The sequence below is a fragment of the Babylonia areolata genome, chromosome 7 (genome assembly GCF_041734735.1).
Source record: "Babylonia areolata isolate BAREFJ2019XMU chromosome 7, ASM4173473v1, whole genome shotgun sequence".
In the NCBI taxonomy this organism is placed as follows: domain Eukaryota; kingdom Metazoa; phylum Mollusca; class Gastropoda; order Neogastropoda; family Buccinidae; genus Babylonia; species Babylonia areolata.
Genome location: NC_134882.1, coordinates 17,666,244 through 17,684,679, shown reverse-complemented (window position 1 = coordinate 17,684,679; position 18,436 = coordinate 17,666,244). Strand labels below are relative to the sequence as shown.

General features: G+C 37.6%; 1 protein-coding gene across 2 annotated transcripts; it reads right to left on the bottom strand.

The window, feature by feature from the left end:
• Positions 1-3,787: 3,787 nt before the first annotated feature.
• LOC143283759 (AN1-type zinc finger protein 2A-like) lies at positions 3,788-18,434 on the bottom strand. 2 transcript variants are annotated; one of them, XM_076590092.1, is made up of 11 exons: positions 18,232-18,434; positions 16,669-16,711; positions 15,737-15,788; positions 14,600-14,731; positions 13,990-14,034; positions 13,485-13,600; positions 12,327-12,437; positions 11,545-11,608; positions 10,492-10,568; positions 8,963-9,111; positions 3,788-6,927 (listed from the first exon to the last, which is right to left on the bottom strand). In XM_076590092.1, exons 1-10 carry the CDS (start codon positions 18,284-18,286, stop codon positions 8,997-8,999), a joined length of 810 nt encoding a protein of 269 aa, XP_076446207.1. In that variant the 5' UTR covers positions 18,287-18,434; the 3' UTR covers positions 3,788-6,927; positions 8,963-8,996. The 2 variants fall into 2 exon arrangements, with proteins under 2 accessions (XP_076446207.1, XP_076446206.1); XM_076590091.1 differs by having other exon boundaries at positions 9,018-9,111.
• Positions 18,435-18,436: the final 2 nt, after the last annotated feature.

Here is an 18,436-nt window from a genome sequence, read left to right as displayed (position 1 = left end):
ATGGGGACAATTAAAACAGAAGCAGGTCTTTAACTCATTAGACATAACCTGATATTCTTGGAACATTCCACTAGACTGTTGTATTGTTGGTTTTGATCACACGTGCACACAAACACAGAAACAGACGTTTAAACACACACACTCCACATCGCACACAAACACACTCTTTTGGGGGTGCTTTGTAACTGTACAGCGTCGTTCGCAAATCAATAGACTCATCAAAATATCCTATGGTCTAATTGCAAACGACAACATTTTGCAGATTCCTGTCACTGTGAAAAACTAACGTTTTGATAGGTCACCAGTCATGCTTTCTTAAATTCTCCCAGCTCTGGTAATGCACATTCAACATATCCGACCAAATAAAACTATTTTAAACTGTGTCAAAGTTCAAGTCCTACATCGTGCTTCCTTTGATTTTAGGATTTTGAGAGCTCGTTTGCGGTAATCTTGCTTGGCACGGTGGTGAGCGAAGAGAAGAAATAGCGCGGAAATAGCCAGAAATAGCTGATGACTGGTTCTTTGAAATTGATATTCATTAAGGTATTCGGGAAAGGTCGAAGCAGACGTTAAATTGTAAAATGCAACCGTTACGAACGCTTCGAAGAGGGGCGGTATACGAATCGTTCGCAGTTACACGCTGTTCCGTCGCAATTACCCAGACCTACCCTATTTTTAGGTTTTCTCTGGCGCAGTTCCAAGATAAGGAACAAGAACCTGACAAAGGAAACTGCTACAAAGCCCTTGTTGACCTGTCCTTGAACGCGCAGCCTCTGTGGACCCCTACACAACCAGTGAGATCCACTCCAGCGCCGAGCAGCAAGATGGATCACCAACCGACAGTCAGACGTCACGTCATGCGTCATCTCCATCCTCACCTCTCTCAACCGGCACGCCGTACAATCAGACGAAAAAAAGGCTCGCCTGGAGATGCTCCACCATGGACTCGTCACCATAAACTGAATCTGCCTATCCAGACCATCAGACAGCAGGCTGGGATCCAGAAAAAAAAAGAAAGAAAAGAAAAACACCTGCAACTACGACATCCCTGCCTGCAGGACATAGTCAAAGACAGATGTCTCCCCGTCGATCCCCTGACCCACTTTCCCCACCATCCCAGATCACACTGTCACGGGAGGTTGTCAGAGCCGAGTCGTCCGGGCTGGTCTCCTGCCTGTGACTCAACAAAGTAAATTTCCCAGTGCCCCAACCTTTCTGTTGTCGTCACGTGAAAGGAAAAGAAGTTTTAAGTGGAGTGATGGCCTAGAGGTAACGCGTCCGCCTAGGAAGCGAGAGAATCTGAGCGCGCTGGTTCGAATCACGGCACAGCCCCCGAAATTTTCTCCCCCTCCACCTTGAGTGGTGGTCTGCACGCTAGTCATTCGGATGAGACGATAAACCGAGGTCCCGTGTGCAGCATGCACTTAGCGCACGTAAAAGAACCAACGGCAACAAAAGGGTTGTTCCTGGCAAAATTCTGTAGAAAAATCCACTTCAAAAGGAAAAACAAATAAAACTGCACACAGGAAAAAATACAAAACAATGGGTGGCGCTGTAGTATGGCGACGCGCTCTCCCTGGGGAGAGCAGCCCGAATTTCACACAGAGAAATCTGTTGTGATAAAAAGAAATACAAATACAAATAAGTACGAGAAGATGGACTCGGTTGTCCAGAGACAGCGAAATTGTCAGAGAAACATGATATACCCACAGTCACATCGTTTCTAAAAGCGGGGAAATAGGAAAGACAGCAGAGACTCAAAGGAAAACTGGAGTCCGAGATCATTGACTGATTCAGTCAAAGACAGACAGGCGATTGAATCAAATTGTAAAAATAGCCTTTGGGTTCAGGTTTTGAATCTTGTGGATTTGCTACATCAACAATTAATGCAGAGGAGTCTGGAGGAATTTCGTTACAAAGGAGAATTGTCAAGAAAAAAAAGAAGAAGAAAAAACAAACAAACAAAAAAAAAACCACCCACTGAAAGTGATACAGAAGAAAAACAGGACAGCAAGAAGAGCATGATATTGATCAAGACAACATAAGACACTAGATCTGTATTGGAAAAAAAGTGATTTTCTCTGACGAGACTCAGATGGTGTTATGTAACAGGAAAGAGTATCACCAAGTTTTGAGAAATGATGAAGAACAATAATTATGATCCTGCATGCCACCTTGGAATGCACAGTGATCCAGCCACACATCCTGTGAAATCTTGGGTCATGCCTTGGGGGATTGCTTAGCGCTTTTTTGGGGGTGGGGGGTTGGATTTTGTTTTCTGTGTGTGTGTTTATATTAGACACCTTGCCCCGTATTCGGACATACTCGATTCTCTTCAAAGTGGTTTATATATATATATATTTAAAAATTTTTTTTTTAATATAAATTGGGAGAAAGATGATTATGATGGTTGGAATTTTCCATGGCTAAAGCAGAATCTACTGACACTGCATTATGCGTAGCAGCAGTTTGACAAGCATAGACGCATTGGTCCGGTTTGTAACAAACATCGTCACAGCCATAGACCTTGGCTAGCACTTTTTTTTCCTGCTTACCCGTTTCAATGGCAGTTTTTTTTTCATGCTGCGAAACCCAGTTTTTCAATTCATAGTCGTAAATGCAGTCTCTGTGCAAATAGTCTACAGGGAGCGATCACGTTTGGTTGTTACAAGGTCACACAGCAGAGGGGATCCTGCACTGCTGCTGTGTCATTTCGGTCGTTCACTAGTGCTTGTAATTACTTAATGACAGACCAGAAGGGTGCAACAGCTGATTGGTTGAAGTGTTGGGCTTTCAGTCTGATGGCACTGGGTTTGAATCCAAATTGCATGTGGTGGGTAATGGGCCTGAACCCTGTTCATGTGAATACACATGCTGAAGATCAACTATGCATGTTAATAAGCCAGTAATTCATGTCAGCTGTTGTAATACATTATCATCTTCCTAAGTGTTTTTGAGTTGTTGTGCTGTACACATTTTTACTTATGTATTAGTGTCAATGACATGGTTTTTCTTACCTTGTCAACATCAGTTTTATTACTATAGTTATTGTGCTGTATATTTTCATGAATGTTCATGTTCTAAAAGTCATTTTGTTTTTTGTGATCTATGTTACATGTGCTTGAGCCAAAAGACAATTAATTTCAGTGCATTTACAGACAATAAAGTTTATCTTATGGAAACACAAACATACCCTGCATGCACCCCCTGAAAACAGAGTATGGCTGCCTTCATGGTGGTATGAAAAAGGCCATACAAGCCCAGTGGGCCCCACTCAAACATACACATGTGGAAGTTGCAGCTGTAAAAACCAGGAGAACCAAGGACTAAAACCTAAACACTTTCAGATCTGTTTCTGTTAAAAGTTTAAACAACAAATGTTTTCCGAAAGTATAAAAAATAAAATGTACTGATATGAATCATCATGCAGCCTCAGTAACTATCAGGGCTAATCTCAAAACATCTGCAATGATTGCTCCCCAAGGATCCTCATAACATTGTTCAATCTATATGCTTTGGTTTATTTATTCATTCATTATCAGAATCCTGCAGCCACTTTGTTTTCTCGTGTTATATTTTTAAATTTTTTGGTGAATAAGTGTGTGTGTGTGTGTGTGTGTGTGTGTGTGTAGCTGGAGATCAGAGAGACAAAGAAAAGAAGAATGACTGTGTGTGTGTGTGTGTGTGTGTGCATGTATGTAACTTGTAAACATGCATGAGAGATTGTGGGCTGACTGGCAAAGTTAGACAGAGACAGACGTACAGGACGGAATATCAAAACAACAAAGAAGAATAACAATGTTTATTTCGCAAAAGACAATGGAAGTTCATGCCATGTTATTACCAGTATCATCACTATAATGAACACATTCACATCAAATAATTATCACAAGGAAACCCAAACACCTGAGAAAAATTTTAAAAAAAGAAGAAGAAGAAGAAAAAAAGGTCTTTATATTACACTTCTTCTTCATGTACACACCCAATACTGAATAATAAAAAAAAGAGGGGGAAAATGCTTTTAAATCAAAAGACAAAAAAACATGAGAGAGAGAGAGAGAGCGGGGAGGGGGGGGGGAACAAAAACAAAGAGAGACGGACCAAAATAACAGTATTCAGTAACAAATCACAGCCCAAGTTCAAGCTTCATAAGCTAAGTAGAATTGCAGTTTTCCAACACACACCTACAACCATGATAAGCGAGGAACAAACACAGATTTGCATGAACTTAACCACTCATGATCATGTTGCATACAGTGCAGCCAACCAGGAAGTTGAAGGCTATGATAAGACCAGATGTGTTCATTCCACTGCACAAAAAAGGTAACTGAGCTCATTTCCCTTGTATACTGGGTAAATGTATTCCAATGCCAAATACACATTTCGTTTATTCTTCCTTCATAAAATTTGCTTTCTCACCAGAATTGTTTATGTATGGTGGAAGCAAAGAGAGGATGCTGTTTTGTCTGGCCAGTCAAACATGTTCAGAGGAAACAGATTATATGATTTTTTTGTGATTCATACTAATTTCAGTCATCATGTTAAAAGCTTGGTTTAATTTCCCTGTGTGTGTGTGTGTGTGTGTTTCGTTGGTTTTTGTCATTTCAATTTAAGTTTAAACTGAGGTGACTTTGTTTCATCACAAAGCAGCTTTTTCTTGACATATTTCTGTTTTTCTTTAAATAATTTTTTTCGATTAAGTTTTGGATGAGTCATTAACCTTGAATCGTCCTGTGTGGGTGACTGGGCTATAAGCAACATGAAACAAAATCGACAGACAGGAAGACAGACACAGCCAAAAGGAAAAACAAATATGCCCTCTATGCCCCCTCCACCCTCTTAAAAACCATCAACAACAAACAACAGCAACCATGATTGAACTGGAAGCTGAAACATATTTCAATATCAGACCACAAGAGGCCATTTCAAGGGAAGGAAATAATACATTCTGGAAATGAAACCATTTGGGGGGGAAAAAAAAGGGAGGGCATAACATAAATAACAAAAGTGAAGGCAGCAAAAACCAAAGAATAAGAGAGCAAAGGAAACCAATGGTGCGGGGACACAGTTCATTCGCTGTAGCTATCAAAATACACTGTCATTCCCAAATAAAAAACAAACATCCAAAAAACTAGAACAGATAGCTTTTAGTCCTAAGACCATCCGTAGAAAATGTTATCTCTCATGGATACACAACTCTGAACATATATATGCCACATCCAATAAAAAAACAAACAAACTATCATACAATCTCATCCTAATTAAAAAAGAATGTTTGCCTAAAAGAACAAGTGCTGTAAAAATATGTAAATATGGCAAAATGCCCTGAAAACACAATGGCAAAATTACAGAAAAACTCTGTGGGTGTATGTGTGTCTGTGCACATGTACATATGCAAGTGTATGTATGTGCATGAGAGTTTATTTTACTTATTAAGATGACTTGCAATGTGTGTGTGAGGATAGCTGATACAGTTCTTTAAAAAGATTAGAATAAAACAATTTGACCAGCAGAATTTGAAAGGGCATACATACATAATACACATCAACCTAGACGGAAATGAAATGTTCATGCCCTGGTTTTTAAAACCATCATCACATGTTACAAGATGTAATAGAATCTGATGCGTCAACAAGCAAAGCAAAAAAACAAAATGTGTTAAGGCGCACTGGTATTGGAGCAGGTGTTTGGTAAGTTCTCTTTTATGTATCATTCTCTTTAAGAAACTGTTCACAAACTTTCTCGTACATGCACTCACACACAAACTCATTCCCTCACACACACACACACACACACACACCTACAAACAAGCAAACTTTCCACAATCTTAAATAAGATACATATCAACAATAACATTTAAAGCCATTTTTCAGACATTAAGTAACATAATGCATATATAAATCTCACTATCATTTTTCAGATTAAAATTCAACCTTAAAAAGAATTTGCTTCTAAAGGTGAATGCTTTAAAGTGAGCAAAAGACAACAACAGCATTGAGTAATGAGCTTACTGAGAGAACACTGAAAAACAAAACCTACCAAAACAAATGCAGCCAGACCAGTATGTTTGTGTTTAACATTGAGCTCCAGAATAAATACACTGAAAACACATTCAACGAAAGTGCAACATTAGTTTTAACAGATCTGACTGTATGGTGAAATATTATCCAAAGAGTATTGATAAGGATATTTTGAAATGAAGCTGACAATGAATTATTTGGTGTTAAACGGAATGCAGTAATTAGAAAAGATTTAACATCATTACTTAATGTTCAGTTAGTTACAACTTACATATATAGTTCTTTGAAATAACTTACAAACAATAATTGCCTTTCTTGATTAGCATATATATCCACAAAGCAATAACTCATACAAACAAAACTTTCTTAAGTAAATCCAACTACCATAAAACGTGTAAAGATGTCTAAAGTATGTTCTCTTTCTCTGGCCACTTCATGTTGTTCCTCTTCTTTTTTGTTTTAGATATAACAATAGCAACAAAAACTTCAAAAAGAATCACAGCTGTACAAACGTCTCTGGCCTGACCTAGGACTCAAATTTAGTAAAGACCTGTATTTGCAAACGCATTTCTTTAAAGAAAGAAAAAAAAAACAACCCCAAAAACCATCAATTTGGGAAATAAAAACGAGCACACATGTATGCACACAGAGAGATGTGCGAGCTCACACACACACACACACACACACACACATGAAGTGCATGCACAATGAAACTGGAAAACACAAGGTAAATGGAAGAGTATAACAGATTGATGATTTCTCAGCCAGCCTCATTGTCTTGACGACTAGACAGTGACACAGTCACTTCCAGCTGGAACAGTTTGGCAGAGGTAGAGGGAGCACCACAGTCAGCAATGGATGACCCATGTCAGGACAGCTGGCATGATGATTTGTCTTGTCGGGAAGCCTGAAAAAATATTAGATTTCCAATCTAAAATTGCATGGCAAAATATATATTTGAACATCACTAACTTTAACATTTAAGCAAGACTGAGAAAATCTCACTGACTAACTCATAACTCTTTCGCTGCCAGGAAAATAAGATTTAAGTGAAATCTATTTGCCAGGGTTTTTTCCACAAAAAACGGGTATATATATTTAAAAAAATTCTGTGCTATTTGTTATTGAAGAAAGTACCATAAAAGTATATATTTTCTGAAAGGTAAACGAATAAAGAATATAAAACGCATGATGTTTTCCCATTTAATATATTTTCAGTGACATGCTGTTGTTTTGAAATCAGTGTTTTTTGTGTTTTTTTGTCACATTTTCAACTTGTTCATTACAAACATTAGTCAGGTAATTTGCACTACAATATCATATTTTCTGGACAAATGGATAATACCTCCAAACACAAATTATACTAGAACAATCACAAAAAAAGAGACATATACACAATGCATTGTGACCTCTCCAAGTGATAATATGGATGTAGGGCCACGCCCCCTCGGTCTCCACCCCCCTCCTCTTCACCCCTCTCACACACCTCACTTCATCCAGTTCTCAGAAAAATCGCATTGGCTGAGTGCCAAGAAAATTGCTCACACTGTGTCCTGCTAAAAATTCGGTCACTTTCTGTCACCTGCTACAGCTGTAAAGTTGGCATCACTCACTGATAGCCGTATCTTGGCCAGTCTCTTCATTGCTCCCTTTATTTTCTATCAAATTGTCCTACAAATGTTCATCACTGTCTTCTTTGAATTTACACTTCAATTCGATCTGAGCATCAGCTAAAGTAAGCAATCTTGATTAATTTAGTGCAACCATGATTGCATGTTCGAGCAAGGGGTCCGACATTTTGTTGAGCGAGCAAGGAGAGGAGCCAGGCAAACACTGCGGTAGTAATCCAACCAAAACGTTCAAATAAAGGACTGCCTCATGATGTAGATGGGGTTTCTAGCTATGAATAGAATCTAGAAAGATTCCCCAAGCTAAAGCTACCAGTATTTTTGTCAACGAATTCAGTGCAAACCAGGGAAAAGTCAGAATATTTTGATGATGAGTTATCTCGTCACTGTGACAGCGAAGAGTACATGCTTGCACTGATGAGTTAGCTCATCATATAGGCAGCCTCAGGGGTTAACATCATAATTCCTATTTATATTTATAGCCATCAACTAATCTTCATTTCATTTCACAGGCTCTAAAATGCTTTCCATTTTGTTTGTTTGTTAATGGACCCCGCAAAGGTGTTTTGGGTTATTTTGACGTACAATCCTTTCTTAAGCCTGCACAGTGGAAGCAGCAGCTGTCAGGATTAAACTGAACTTTGTTGTTTTAGGTGGGTTTTTTTCATTGAAAGTTTCAATCATTCCATACACTTTCAATACATTCTGACATCAGGATTGACTAAAAGATAATAAGCATACTCCTTTACTGAAAGAGAGAGCCACAGAAAACTTCAAAATGGAAAGTTTTAGTTTCTCAAAGAGGCATCACTGCATTTGTACAAATCCATATATGCTACAAGATGCCTGACAGCAGCAGAACCCAACCTGCTAGTCAGGTCTTGAGTGCATGCATATCAAATTTCTTCTAATAATTTTGCCACCAGAGAACAACACTTAAGTTGCCATGGTTCTTTTTCAGTGTGCCAAGTACGTGATGCACATGGGACCTTGGTTTATAGACTCATCTGAATGAATAATTTTTTTTAAATTTTAAATTACAACTCTAGAAACCATAGCCAGAGCTGTAATTTACTCCACGGACTACAAATGAAATTGATTCAAAACAATTTTTTTTTCAAAGGAGAAGAAAGGGGATTTCAGCAAAGGAGTTAAAAAACAAACCAAAAAACGAAAAGAACAGAAACAGCGGCCCCATCCCCTCATATCGCCCCCCTCCTCTCCCAAAAGGCTCGTTTTGTTTTTTCAAAAAACAGAAATGGGCTTTAAGCGAGACAATCAAACAAAACAAATGGGCGCACCCATTCCACTTACATGCGTGCACCTGCAGAAACACTCAGCACGTTCACTACGACACTGTAAGCCTCACCGTGGGTCGGCGAGTGTTACGTTGCCTCTCCTCTTCCTCACTGGCTGCCAGGGCACGAGCCAGCATCAGGTCTTCCTGCTCCTGCTGGCTTAGGCTGCAAGATGAAAAAAATATTTAAAAACTGATATTGCTTATAGGTTACATGTACAGCTCTACCCTCTTTCATTTCTCCAACACAACACTAAAACAGAGACCATTTAAAAACGTTGCCATCTCAGGTTATCATCATTACCTTTTTTTAAAAACTGCTCAAGCTCTTAGGTTACATGTGTAGTTCTACTCCCCTTCATTTCTCCACTCCTTGATGCAAAGACCATTTGAAAAACATGTTCCAATCTTAGGTTATTATCATATCATTTATTAAATTACTCAAGCTCTTGGTTATCATTCTCATTATTTGCTCAAGCTCATAGGTTACATGTACAGTTCTACCCTCCCCCCACCCCCCCAACCCTCCCCTTCATTTTTCCACACACAACACTGATACAAAGACGAGTTGAAAACATGTTCCAGTCTAGGGTTATCAACATTATCATTTTTTCAATTGATCAAGCTCTTGGTTATTATTCTCATTATTTGCTCAAGCTCACAGGTTACATGTATAATTCCACCCCACTTCATTTTTCCACACACAACACTGATACAAAGACTAGTTGAAAACATGTTCCAATCTTAGGTTAATGCTATCATTAATATTTTCTTAATTGCTCAAGTTCATAGGTTTTGAGTATAGTTCTACCCACCTAATGTCTCAACACACAATGCTCATATAAAGAACATTTGAAATCATGATCCAGTCTTAGGATATTATCATTATAACTTTCTCTTAATTGCTCAAGCTCACAGGTATCATGTTTAGGTCTACCCCCTAATTTATCTACACACAATGCTGATACAAAGACAATTTGAAAACATGTTCAAATCTTAGGTTATTATTACCTTTTTCTAAAATGCTAAGTTATACCCCCTCATTTCTCCACAAACATCCTTTGCAAATGTATTCCAATCTTAGGAAGTTTCATTTTTTAACCAGTCATTTGACTGAAGACATTTTTAAAACACCAGCCACTTGAAATCCTTTTTTTTTTTCTCTTGATACACTAGTCTTTTGAAAACATGATCATCAGTTGAAAGTTTTAGTTCAAAGGGGGTATCAGTGTGGACTGATCCATATATGCCACTCCAAATTGCTCAAAAACAAGACCAAGAAAAAAGGGGAACAGGTGTCTGACCTGTGCACAAATCCAAAACCAGAGGTCAGGCCTTGAGAGATTACCTTAAGTTTGGTGTTTAAAACATTAACATGAAATAAAATGAAAAAGAATATCCTATTCATTTAAAAATTGTTCCACCTTGTTTATTCTTGGCCACATGATTAAACATAACAAAACACTACCATTACCACATCAAACACACATACTCTCTCTCTCTCTCTCACACACAACACACATTTATTCACTGCAGCTGAGCTTACTCAGAGTCTGAAGGAGTTTGATTTTGAGGGGCACCCATAGATGCCTGCATGGCCATTCGCAACGCCTCTTCTTCTGTCTGCACATGTGAAAACATCACAGTTATTATCATTAATTTTTTAAATATTTTTTTAAACATTCATGTTGAATATTCAACTCTAAAAAGAGTGCTACTATCATCATGTAATACTCCCTATTAACATCACAAAGCTCTGCAAAGATCCTGGATGATGTCAGATCTTTACAAATGTTTTATTTATTTTTATCAAAATCTCTGGATGAGTCACTCACACACCCACATGAATCAATCAAGAAAATGTAATCCTTTGACCACTGTTGGCATATGTAAAACAAACAGTAGCAATACATATGTAACCCTCAAGCAAATTGAAATTCAGTAAATCAACTGATTATTCTATATGCATAACTCCAAGAATCAAACTGAAATTCAGATATGGTGTGCAGAGAAAATTACAGAGGTGGAATGGTGGCCTAGTGGTAATGCGTCCACCTAGGAAGCCAGAGAATCTGTGGGTATGAGTTTGAATCCCGATCTCACCAGAAATATCTCCCCTTCCGCAAGACCTTGAGTGGTGATCTGGACACTAGTCATTCAGGTAAAATGATAAACCGAGGTCCTGTGCACGGCATGCAGTTAGCACAAGTAAAAGAACCCATGGCAACAAAGGGGATGACCCTGGCAATATTGTGAAGAAAAATGCAGTCTGATATGAAACATGCACTTTGCACACAGAAAAAAAGAAGGAAAAAAAACAAAGGTGGTCCTGCACCGTGGCTACACACTCTTTCTGGTGGAGAACAGCCCAAATTTCGCACAGAGGAATCTGTTTTGACAAAAAATGATACGTCACAATTGTTTTTACAACCTTCTTCTTGCTCAGCTTTGAGAAGAGTCATTAGGGTGCTGCTTAGGAAAGCTGTTCACCAAATTCTGCCAGAGGTGTTACAATACAATACAATACAATACAATATGACACAATATGTTAAAAACTTAGACTGTTTGTTCATGAAGCTGCTGGCTAAAATGCTCTCACCATATGGCCTGGCATGATGTCCTCATGGGATCGTGAAGGTCCGGCCTGTCTGTTGCGGCGCTCTCTGTTCATTAAGAAGAATGATTCATAGTTTTAAGGTCAATTCATTTTTATTCTAGTTTCCTATAGTATACACTGCAATCTGTAAGTCAAACTTGCATCAGTCTTATCAATTTCCCCTTACTGAGACACAGAGATACTGAGACACTCAGTCTAACAGACACTGACACACTCAGTCTCACTGGCACAAACACCCCCAGTCTAACAGATTCTGACACACTCAGTCTAACTGATGTATTCATACAGTCACCTCTTGCAGTATGCACATCTTTGTGATGAATAAGCTTCTTGATCTTTTGCTGTGTGTGTGTGTGTGTGTGTGTGTGTGTGTGTGTGTGACCCCCCCTCCCCCCCCCCCCCAACACCCTCCAACCCCTTGTCCCCTGAAAACAGAGTATGGCAGGGGTAAAAAATGTCACACTCATAAAAGCCTTCTCTTGTTTATGACTGAATGCAGCCCTTGAACGAAGAAGGAAAATCTCTATTATTCATCAGTAGCAGTAACTGGAACTGCACGTTACTGGAACACATTCTGCTAGACACGAGACGTATCCTCCTGTCATTTTCAAATCTTTGCAGTGTTTTGGGTTTTTTTAATTTAAAGGAATGCAATGTAAATGGAATAAATGCGTAATTATCAACATCTTAGCAAAAATCATTCTTAAATTGCTGTCTGCCCATCTGTGCTTCCTTACATGAACGACAACAGCCACAACACTCACTGATCAAGTTGTCTTCCCAGCCCAGAGAGGGAAGTCTTCTGGGGTTGTGTTCTTGCTGCTGTTGATGTTGAAGGTTTTGGTTGCTGTTGATTCCTGAAGACAGCTGCAGCTCTGTGTACAGAAATTAATATGACATCATTCTCAGTTCGATTTTTTTACCTTGTTCAGTGCTGATGTTTTTTTTAACACTGGTACATCCAGTGAACAAACCATTATCAGAATTATGACTTTCGGTTTTCCTTCACAGCCAGTTGTGCTTATGTATCATGTTCATGCTGAATGCACATTGTGTAAAATTTGTGAACTGAAAAAGCATTTCTCTTCAACGAATTTTAGACTTATTACTGTAAAGTGTAAACCAGCATGTAAGTGCTCACACCTTCTTTATACAAATTTAACCCTAAAGTTGGGGATGGGCACTGAGTGGTAACTTAACGGAAGTTAACCATTCACAGGAACTCAATCTCTTACTTAGTTTCATCATGAAGTTCTGGTTGCCCTTTACATCATACATGAAAAGTCTGTCCTTAAACTTGCAATAACAGTTGGATAGTCCAATGACGAGAGTTTAAATTCAACTGAATAAGATTTATTTTGTGACATGCTGGTGACATGGATAACTCAATATCCAGGAACAGACTTAACCATTCTCTGCAAACAGTTAAAAACAAAACGCTAGCTACTGAAACAAGACAATGCGTCATGGAGTGACCTTGTGATCACACCCCCTTTTTTTCTCAATTACACGACACATCATGCAGATGTTCTGTTTTTCTTCTCAAGATCTAAACCGGATCTGCTTTATAAAGCAACACTATCACTAAAAGCAAACTGGATTATCTTGATTTCATGATTCACCCCCCCAAAGTGGTGGGTGGGTGTTCATAAAGTATCTTATCCTGTGCACAGCTTTAACACACTTGGTACTGCTAGTTTGCTCCCCTGACTTTCCCCACAGACGGCCCAAAACGAAAAAGAAAAAATCACCAAAAAACAAAAAGGAAACCAAAGAAAAAACAAGATAGTTTACAGTACTTCAGATATATTTATGTGAACAGTATACAAACATGCTCACACGCACCTCCACCACTCTCCAATCATTCCTCACCTCTTGCCCTCACCCCACCTCCCAACCCTGTTTCCCTCACCAGCACTTACCCAGCTTTGGAAACTTGACGACCTGTGTCTTGGAAGCCCTTGCAGTCATGGTCCAGCTCATTACGATGTCGGATACAGAAATTCTTATGGCATTTATCACAGGTCACCGGGATCAGCTGTCAGACATGGGAGAAAGAAGTGTTCTGATTTTTGTGAGGATGTTTTCACAGATCATTCAAGACTGTAAAATACAGTCACCAACTGAAGAAGTACAACTTTACCCTCTTTCTTGTTTTTACTTTTAGTAGGTGTGGCAGCAACATGATGACAAGACTGACTCTTAATGTCTTATGGCCAGCCACCCTTATCAACAACAATTCAATATGAGATTTATCTAAAAAAAATCATTATCATTAGTAACTTTTTTTTCAAACACTCTTACTTGTTTTCTTCTAAAACTGACTGAACTGGTGCTGACAAATCTGTTTTTATGCCATCACAATTCCAGACACAGACACATAAAAAACACAAGAGGCACACTTATAGTTTGTATACGATAACTTACCTCTTTTTGTTTGCAAGACTTGAGAGAGCACTTGTTTGTATAGATCTGAAAAAAAAGACCAGTATATATAGAAAATAAACTACCACATAAAAAAACATCATCACAAATACCAGTATATACAGAAAATAAACTACCACACAAACCAACATTAACAACAATAAAAAGGGTTCTGACTTTGCTAATTCAATGACAAACAATGTCTATGATCTCATAAGACGTGTTATAGTTTCCATGTTCTCTGCAAATACTACAAGCCGTGTCATTGTTTCCATGTTCTCTACAAATATTACATGTGGCACAAAGATATTACTTGCTGGTGTCCTTGTCAGATTATAAAAAAACAGAAGAACAGTCTTTTCTGGGAACATATACCAATTTGAGCATTGGAAAGCTCACAATTTTTACAAATTAGATTTATATCAATTTCAGCATTGGAAAGCTCACAATTTTTACATATTAGATTTAATTCAATACTTAAAATAGCAGCTTTTCTTCTTCTTCAAAAACTCTGAAATAATAATCAAGACAAAATTCTGACTCAGTCTGTTTACCTATTTTTCAAACCTAAAATATTCAAGACAAAATTCTGGGTCACATAAAGTCTCCTTACCTTTCTCCGCTGTTTTGCAGAATCTGACTGACAGTCATTGTCAAGATGTCTGCCAACCACAACATCGGCTGTTTCGCCTTTCTTTACGGGGCAAGGGGTGTTGCATAGTGGACACACAGGCACCTGGTTGTCCTGTCAGGTCAGGGGAGAAAAAATTAACAATCATGAAAAAGGATTAAAAAGACAAAGATAAAGAAAGAAAGAAAAAGTAAAGCATTTTTGAGACAATCAGAGACTTGATCAATAAAAACAAAAGAATGTCAAACCATGTAAACTTAAAAAGTTGATGTGGAAGAAGAGGATCCAGAGACTGAGAGAAACAACTAAATCAGTAAATGTATCATAAATAAAATTGTGTTTACCAGTGAAGGAAATAAGAGTCTCTATGTACACACATTATGCAAAAGAGACTTTGTATTCCTTTTGTTCAATGCATTGCCCTAAAAACAAAAAGGAAACATATAAAACAATGCAAAAACTAAAATAAAACAAGTTTTCCAAAACTTAATGATTATCCAAATTTTGCAAGGTATTTTTACACATTAGGTAAACATGCAATTTAACAACTATTTACAGAGTACAGACTGAATGAATTATTCTGAGAGACAGAGGTGAAAGAGAGAGAAAGCGGGAGGGAGAGAAAAGGGCATGACCATAATGCACAATGAAATTACAGACATTTCTGCATTTAGAAAACTGTGTATCACTGTATCCATCACATTTTGACACAAATATTCTCCTAATCTTTCAGTTTCAATAAACAGAACATGATATTCCTGTGAAAACCCTCCATGCAAACTGAGCTAAACATACATGTAATCTTAATTAATTGCATAATCTTTGTATTGGATCTCTTATTATTATCATCATCATCATTATTATCATTATACAAGAATCCACAATCACATCATAAACCAATAAAGTTTACAATTACAAACAACATTTTCAGCTCTATGCTAGTATTTCCAACTCGTACCACCTTGTAATATTTTCAGAGAATTGTCTTTATCAAAAATATCCACTGATGTGATAGTCAAACCAAGAACTGTTTTTAAAATGATGAAACCTTAATGCATATTCAATCACTTATAAAATGAATAAATGTAAAACTAAAAGATATCAGTGCAAAAATACTACCTTGCGATACGATTCTGGACAGCTATGGGTATCATACTGTATGTGGTCTTTGCTGAAAAAGAGTGAATGAACGTGAATTATTCATTACAAACAATTCAACAGGACATTTTAATGTACAGTCAAATAAAGTTCTGATAAAATTATAATAAAACAAACAGCACAGGTTATAAAAAAACCCCACATGTAACTTGTACAGTATTATTTGATTCAGATTCCGTTACAGGCATATGTATACATCAGCCGTAGCTACTTTCATTTTCTCCGCACTGGTGGGTAGTAGTTTGCACAGGACAGGAATCAGACCCCTGCCGGAGTCTGCACTAGTGGGTCAAGATTAAGTATGTGTAATTAAAACATGTATATGTAAACACCCACAGAGTAGAACAATCAGTCAAATCAGTACATGAGAGAGAGAGAGAGAGAGAGAGAGAGAGAGAGAGAGAGAGAGGAAGGAGAGAACATGAAGATGAACATGACCATGGCCCCATACTGAAGGGGCTAATACAAAAGAAAATATTACATGATTCTCAATCTCACTAACAAAGGTAACAGTTAACAGACGTAAGGTCTGCAAACAAATATTAAGAGACTGCAGTGCGTAGCCTCTTGCTTGCTTCATAAATATACATAGCTAAATTAAAAAGACCTGTCTCATTTCTTGTTGACAACATATTTAGCCTAAAATGACATGGTTCTGTATAGTATTTCAAATGAATCAATTTCACTCTAAGAGAGAGAGAGAGAGAGAGAGAGAGAGAGAGAGAGAGAGAGAGAGAGAGAGAGAGAGAGAGAGAGAGATATTTAGTTTTCAGACACAGATAGGGTGCATACAGCCGATAAGATGCAGGAGGTCAGATATGAGTAAAAAAGTAGCGCCTAACAGTATAAGACTATAACTGGGAAGTATAAAGTAAACATCTTGAAAGCCTTACCAAAATGTTTTCCCACAAGCATCACATTTCATGGGCAAGAAATCTGCAAATAAACAAAGAAAACAAGTGGGTTACCAATAAGGGTGGAAAAACTGTGCACTTAATTTGGTAATTTCTGCTAAATTATTAGAACTAGAAGTAGTACAAACTCTTTTGTACTAGTTGTAAAACTGGGTTGGATTAGTAAGGACTGGCTGTTTGATTTATATACTGAGCCTGATGGCTTTAATTTGTTTAAAGAGCAAAAATGTCCCTTCTTTAATACTAAAGTAAATCATTTGAATACTGATCTAAGACAGCCATGGCTGTAGTAAGATTTTTTTGTTAGTCAAGGATGAAATGACATTAATATTGACAATTATGTTGATTTATGTACTGGAAATAATTTGACAATAAACACATGCGAAACTGCAAGAATGCTTAAGTAAATTGTGCATTGTGTACTAATACTGTAATAACAATAATAAAGTTGGGACCTTAGCACTAAGCAAACTTTGCTGAGGAAAAAGTGAACAGAAACAGGACACCAGAAAAAGCAGAATATCAAATCATTATGAAAGGGCATAAACAGGACACTAATTTGACTAAATATGAAAATCTATATGTTCTTGTCATTGACTGATTATTATCATCAACATTGCAACTTTATTAGTAATTTTGTTCAATTACAAAGGGTGAGAGCCAAGTTGTTAATGACTCTTTCTAAATTCTGTAAACAATATTTTCAATGCATCCAGTAGGACAATAAAGAAATCTCATAATATAATTCATTCAAGAATAACTTTTACTATTGTACTACTATTAGTCTTAAACTTTTTGTGGGTTTTCATAATAAAGTACTGTGTATCCTCTTTCATATATACTACAACAGTACAAGGTATTTGTGTAATTTTTCATAACTGGACAAACTCAAGTAAATGCCAAGTGGTTAGAGCATTGTACTTTCAATATCATGAATACTATTATGAGGATTCTGGATTTGATCCTGATGTTGACGCCTGGAAGGTGGTGATCCATTTTCCTGACCTAATCCTGCTCAACATATGTGTAGATCTAAGTATCTCTCATCTGCTAGTGTCTTTATTCCCTTCATCGGTTCATGTGAATAAACAAGCAGAAGATCATCAAAAATTGTCAAAGATCATGAACACAGTGCCAGTCTTCAGTGGGTTATGGAAACATACACAGCATTCTTGATCATGTTGTGGACAATGATATTAAGAACAATGACCACTTGTCACTAAAATCGAAATGGGAGAAGTCAAAAAATTTACATACTGATGATACTTTGTTATTTATTGTCTTATCATGACACAGCTGACAATGATTGACAATCACACACTCGTGACAGTGACATTAACTTCGGTCAAGAAACCCAACAAAAATTAGTTTCAAAGTATATTTGTATATAGTCGATCTAAAGTTCTACGTCTTTATTAGATGGTGTGGTATCTATGTAAGAGTAAAATTGGAAATAGCAACTGAGCGAGACACTGTAGTTCAACGGATGATACATAATGATACAGTACACGATATGAACACATCCATCAGTCATCCTCTTACCCAACTGTTTACAAGATGGGTTGGAACAATGTTTTCCCAAATCTGGAAACTCCATGGCTGGACTTGTTCACGTATTGTTACGGACAGAATTCAACAATGTTCACCGTCGCTCTTCGTCACAGTCACGCTTCAAACTATTGATCTGACAAGAAGACAGCTCCTTTTTATGCTGTCCCCTAAATGGTGACTGTGCAGATTGTCAAAT

What these genes read in the sequence shown, in the direction of transcription:
- LOC143283759 (XM_076590091.1), bottom strand. Translation starts at nt 18,286, where the DNA reads ATGGAGTTTCCAGATTTGGGAAAACATTGTTCCAACCCATCTTGTAAA. An exon ending in CCCATCTTGTAAACAGTTGG is followed by an intron (nt 16,712 to 18,231) that starts GTAAGAGGATGA and finishes GTTTATTTGCAG; the next exon opens with ATTTCTTGCCCATGAAATGT. An exon ending in CTGGGAAGACAACTTGATCA is followed by an intron (nt 11,609 to 12,326) that starts GTGAGTGTTGTG and finishes CTTAATGAACAG; the next exon opens with AGAGCGCCGCAACAGACAGG.